At 42.8% G+C, this 6,000-nt stretch overlaps 1 protein-coding gene across 4 annotated transcripts in view; it reads left to right on the top strand.

Annotated features, from left to right (window-relative positions):
• The first annotated feature begins 635 nt into the window (after nucleotides 1–635).
• The window catches only part of scube3 (signal peptide, CUB domain, EGF-like 3), a 57,032-nt gene continuing 51,667 nt past the window's right edge, over nucleotides 636–6,000 (top strand). For 3 of the 4 annotated variants that reach the window (XM_062459320.1, XM_062459318.1, XM_062459319.1), the window contains exon 1: nucleotides 637–1,007. In XM_062459320.1, the coding sequence (XP_062315304.1) occupies nucleotides 902–1,007 (106 nt within the window). In that variant the 5' untranslated portion in view covers nucleotides 637–901. Of the gene's footprint in view, nucleotides 1,008–6,000 lie in introns of all 4 variants that reach the window. The other variant, XM_062459317.1, reaches the window with a different exon arrangement.

The raw sequence follows: 6,000 nt of genomic DNA, 5'->3' as shown, positions 1-6,000 counted from the left end.
CGCAAAGCTGAACAATCTGAATAAGAAATTGAACTTGTATCTAGTTTGGCTAATTGCTATCCTTTGCATATAAGCACCAATTCTGCTTAACACTCTAGGTTAGAGTATGAAAATGACATAGGTTTTCAATGCATGACTTCCTTAGTTTAGATTAGATAAGGCGATTCGTGAACGGTGCGTAGGGGTATACGTATAGGCATGTGTTTCCAAAAGGCTTCGTTCAGTGCTCCTTTAAAAAACAATTATCATTATTTGGTCTCTCTTAGCCAAAGCTACTTGAAGGGATTTCCCCCAACCCAGAGGTAGCTCTGTTTGGGAGTGTGAAGCGCAGGTTGCCCAGATCCATTGAGTGCACATGGTCCCATAGTCTGACCTCTCGCCTACGGAAGCCGTGTCCATGGCAACCTCCGACTACGGTCCAACCAGCAGCTGATTGTAAATTCCTGCAGAAAAAGAAATCCTTGCAAGTAGTTGAAGAAAGAGAGAGAGAGAGAGAGAGAGAGAGAGAGGGAGAGAGAGAGAGGGGGAGAGAGAGAGAGAGCAAGGACGAGCAAGAGCAGGAGCAGTGCGCGGATCCTCTTCTCTCCACCCCCTCCCTCCCCTCTGCTTTACTCCATCCCTCTCAAACCTTTCTCCTTCTCTCTTATATTGACATTGGTCTGGGTCGAACATGATCACAGAACACCGCTCCTCAATTGCTTCACATTGTCGGGCTATCCACAAAACCCGATCACTTGAAACAAAATAAGCTGGCAAAGGAAAGGACCCACCGCTCAGTCCCACGAAAAAGGGGTTTTCTGGGGAACTAACACGTTTTTAAGACAAGAAACCCGTATACTACAGTAAAGCGTTACACAGTAGGTGTTGAACTTAACTAATCAAAAGCAGTTGAAAGTGTAACATGTATATGCACGTTATAATGCGCGCGAGCATTGGATTAGTAGGGTTCTGTCTGGTCGCCTTTGTCCAACAGCCAGCTCGCGCTTCGGGAAGCAAAGCCTCTCAAGGTAAGTTTTCCCGTCAAAATACCCTTATTCCTGCATGCCATATTACTCTGACACTGGAGGAGTTTCACATTAGCCTTCTTAATATTTAGTGCTGAGCTGAATCACTTGACAGTTTAGTACTAAATAAAAAAAGTACATAATTTTAACTTAATACAATGCCACTTACAAATTGCTTAGAAATTATTTATTCCATTCAGCATTCCACGTACAATAAAATACACTCAAACAATGTAGTTCTGATCATTCTTTCCCGATGGAGCTGCCATACGAATATAGATTGATGTAGTTGCCCAAAAAAATGTGGGCAATGCTTAACTGATTCAAGGACAAACAAGAAATATTCCTCGCAGCTAATTTAACGTTTTTGCACGTGCATGTTGGCAATTTTACATATTTTATGTGAATTGAAATAGTATCTAAATCTGCAAATATGCGCCAGAAAACATTTTGATTCCACATTGTATTTTTAGACGATTCCAGTCAGTTATCTGCTTTTATATGAAAATATGTCAAATTGGTAAAAGCTCTTTATAACATGTAGATCATCTACTGACTCTGTACCTACTGTAGTTAATTAAGGCGAGACGAGGAGGTATTTGTCACTACTAGGACAAGTATTTGACACCATTCTGTAATACTTATGTGGACCACTCTCTCTGTAGTCTCCTCTAAGCTAGGGTGCCCTGGTTGCCTTCATGGCCTGTCTGTCAGATCTATGTTTTCAGCCTCAATGCTAAGGTAAAAAAAATATTCACAGTGTGTTCCGATTCTAAAAAAGACGACGGCAATAAAACCATTCTAAATATTTACACACCATAGGACTTTTTAAGTGCCTTTAGTCTGAGCTCATCAACACACACAAAAAACGCGAGACATGATGCTACTTGAAACCTAATTCATTTGGTAGTTCTTCTGTTCAGTTTTTTTCTGCTTTACATAGCAACAGTGTATGACAATTCAAGGCAAATAAGGACAGATGCTTGATAGACATAACAGTTTGTGTATGTGTTTGTGTATGTGTCATGATTGTGTGTGGTGAATGATGTTTCACACAGATACACACACACCAAATTACATCCTAAGAGCGGTCTGCAGCAGGACTAAAGGGGGTGGGTGACTATTTTGCATTCTGGGTGGTCTTCCCCCACTTGTGGGAAAACCCAATATTTACATTTTGCAATTAGAACTACTTTTTCTCACTTAATTTTCCACAACATCGATTACACTCCCTTGTCATGTGGAATGTTTCTGTGACAGTGCCACTGGGTAACGGGATGCACCTGTTTGTTAGTGACTAGTAGCAACACTACGACTGATGATGGACCAACACTTCATAATGACTGTCTATCTGTTACATGATAGATAGGCAGATAACAGCCTGACTCTACTAACTTGTTGGCATGGTATGTCTGTGTGAGACAGAATAGGTGTGAGAAAACAGTCAGAACTGAACATTGACATACTGTTTGTTTGTTTGGCAATGCTTGTTGAGTGACAGGTTTAATTTGGATGGACAAATTGAAATTTGTGACTGAAAATCGACCCTGGGAAAACTTGGTCTGTGTCTGTTGACTGAAAGACTAGAGTGGTGAATTGAATTTTCTCACAAGAAAGATGTAGACCCACTGCTGTAGAAAGAAAGATGGAGAGAGAGAGACAGGGAGATGGAGAGAGGGATAAAGAGAGATAGATATAGAAAGAGAGGGAGAGAGATGAACAATGCCAGACTAGATGCTGAACAATGACTAGGAAAAGGGGGAACAATTTGTCAGGTCAATATTTATTCAACACAGATGTTGGCGACAAGCCGCTTTGTCCTTTATCAATGTCAGCCTAATCACAGGACCGTGTTCAGGGCATCAATCGTTACTTCATCTGAAAAAGAGAAATGGGACAAAAGACGGATGTTCAGGATGTGGTAAGGAGTAAGAAAATGAAAAAGATGAGAGGGGGGAACAGGGAGATTAGTGGTGAAGGCAGAGAGGGGTAGAGAGAAGGCCAAAAAAAAGAAGGAAAGAAGAAAGAAAAAATGAAAGACAGAAGGAAAGAAACAAAAAAGAAAGAAAGAATAAATGTGAAAGAGTGAGGTGCCTCAGAAGGACATTGCAAATGACTTTCCTTGAGTTCAGCGGAAGCTCTTGGCTCCAATGTAACACCAAGGCAACGGTTGGTGTGGGGCTGACATGCTGCAGTCAGTGGCTGTGTTGGTGTAACCTCTGCTCCTGGGCCGGGGATCTGGGGGTATGGGGCTCTGGGTGGCAGGCCAGTCAGAGCTCAAGCTTCAGCAGGACCAGGGAGCAGGGCCAACACCAGCCAGGCCTGGTCACACTGTGGGAACCAAGTAGCCCTGGAGCCACTCAGCAGAATGAGGCCCAAGAGGAGAGAGGCCTACCTAGAGGTGGTGGAGATGGAAGACTAGAATTGCCCCCCACACACCCCACCCTCTTCTCTTGTTCCCCCTCCTCTGCTTTGTTTGCTTTGTCTCCTCTTCCTTTCCTCTATACTTAATGAAGTAGCCATGCGTTTTTCCCTTGGTCATGGGCTAGGGCTGTGCTACAGCCAGCTTTCTAGGCTTATTGTACATGGGCTTCTATTCCCCACTTTGTAAGCTATGGTGTAACTCACACCCCCTCAAACATCAGTCAACTTGCATTACCTGCAGTGGGAGATCAAACGCAATGTTGAAAGATGTACTCTGTTTTCTCAGCTAATATTGCAGACTTTTACCTGAACAGCAATATCTATGTAATCAACCTGTAAAACTAATAAATATCCTCTGAGTGTTTATGTGCAATGTGTGTGAGGTTGTGTGTGTATAGAGTACGTGCATGCGTTTGTACGTGCCTGCATTTAACGGGTGTTTCTGGTAGTGGTGATAGTCCTGATGGCTCCTGGTAACCACATGTGAAGCCACATGAAAAGCCTTTTTTAAATGGTGCTTTAAATTTGTGCCCAGCCCTCTGGGTTTGGTCTTCCCTAAGACCACACCGTTGTGCAGAAGAAGAATGTGACTATTGTAAGACAGCACCCTTTACTCTGCTCATCATGGACCATGGCCAGTGCTCTTTCATGGCACCAGCACTTTGACAACCTCTTGGCAGCAATCCCTCATCAACTTTAGCCTGCTGGTCTGGTTGTGTGGTTCATGCTGTACTCTGGACAAGCTCCTGCATGGTGCTGTGTTTGATTAGGTGTAACAGCCCCCCCACCCACACACCCCCCTCAGTGGATGTGCCTTTAAACACACCGACGCAAATGTCTTCTAATGTTCATTAAAGTCTTATTTGGGAACTAGGGTTCAGACAAATATTTGAGTTATGTTAATTGTAAGATGATCTTGCTCATTCTGTAAAAGCTTTTAGTATTGATGGTGAACCTCAGTGAATGACAGTGTAAAATGAGTGCTGTGCTTGTTCTTTTGATTGACTTCTAGCTTTTATCAGTGTGTGGACTTGGTCAAACCCCACAAGGAATTGAAACCAATCAGTCAGTCAGTCAGTCAGTCAGTGACAGTCATAGCGGAAGATTGAATGGAAAAAGATACAATCTCTGCTTTGCATGGTTGGTAGAAAACCTGATAACTACTGTATTCCTTCCAAGAGAAACACTGTATGAATCCTGACAATGACTTTGATATTTAAAGATAGGGACAAGCATAGACCAATACTATTTTAGTTTGATCCCTGTGGCGGTTTTAAGGGAGATTGCTCTTTTCTAAGTTAGAAGGGTGTCAGTCAGCCTGTTTTTCTTGTGGGCAACACTTTACATTAGGGTACATTAACTACCATGTAACCACATGGCAACATCTAAGTAAAAATGTTGTTGGTACATATTAATTACTGTGTAATGAAATAGTATGAAAGACACAGTATGGGGAAGGGGTATAATATGGATGTTGAAACGAGGCAGTGGAAGGTTGTGTTACCAAAACAATATCAATATTAACATTCATTGACCCCTGGAAAGCCCATCGTATCATTGTGTGGAAGCTGCAGTTTTAGAGGTTGTAGAGAGGTACAGTGGGAGCCATACAGTCAGAGTGCATGCATGCGTGTTTACATGTAGGTGTGAAATCTGGGCTTTCATCTGGCCCTCCTTTGGTGACCCTCTCGCTTTCATCTTCATGGCTGGAATGTAAAAGCAGGATATTTCCCCTTGACATCAGTGTGTCAGAGATACTGACCTCAGGGACAGACGGTGGAGCTGGGCCTGTGCCTGCAGCTCATAGACTCTTTCTAATACAAGATGTCTGAGGCAGTTACTGATAGATCGGACTGATACATTTCTTTTATCAACTTGAGGGGATTTTGTTGTGTCAAGCTCAAGAAAAACAGTGTCACTGTTTTCTTTGAAGTGTTTGTTACAGGCCAAGATAAAGCACTGCTTGGGGAAGCCAGAGAAAACAGTTTGCCATTCGACAGTGATGTCTGACAGGGAGTACAATTATACAGTACTACAGGATTCGGTCCTTGGAACATAAATAAGTACTGTATCCAAGTTATTTATCTATAATGTTTTGCAAACCATCTAGCTATTGGTTTTAGGGTTGGACTGAAGTGGTGGTGTTTCTGTCTGTCATGCCATGGTACCTAAGCCCTGCTGTCTCTGACTTAGACTGCAGACTGGGTCAACAAGGAGCATATTTTTGTGCTTTAACAATATGATAGCTGTGGTACAGACACTGTGGACATGCCCTTTGGGAACCAATCAGCTTTTAGATGCCATATAAGTCTGTCTTGGCAGCTTCTCTTCCTTACAGGAGCAGAAAAAAACGACATGAGCGACCAGCATTCCCCCAGTGACCACTGTCCTCTGCCTCAATTAGGATGGTCATAGTGCTGAGGTAGCTAGAGAGCTACTGAACAAGATTGCAACACTGTCCTGACACATGCAGGAAACAGGCATTACAACAACACTCACATGCACTGAAGATTACAAACACAGCACACACATCAAGACACTCATCTACAGAAACAATGAAGCCAGGATCTCT

This window comes from Osmerus eperlanus, chromosome 4 (genome assembly GCF_963692335.1).
Source record: "Osmerus eperlanus chromosome 4, fOsmEpe2.1, whole genome shotgun sequence".
Classification (NCBI taxonomy): Eukaryota; Metazoa; Chordata; class Actinopteri; order Osmeriformes; family Osmeridae; genus Osmerus; species Osmerus eperlanus.
Note: the sequence above shows the minus strand (reverse complement) of the source record. Positions and strands in the feature narration are given on the sequence as shown.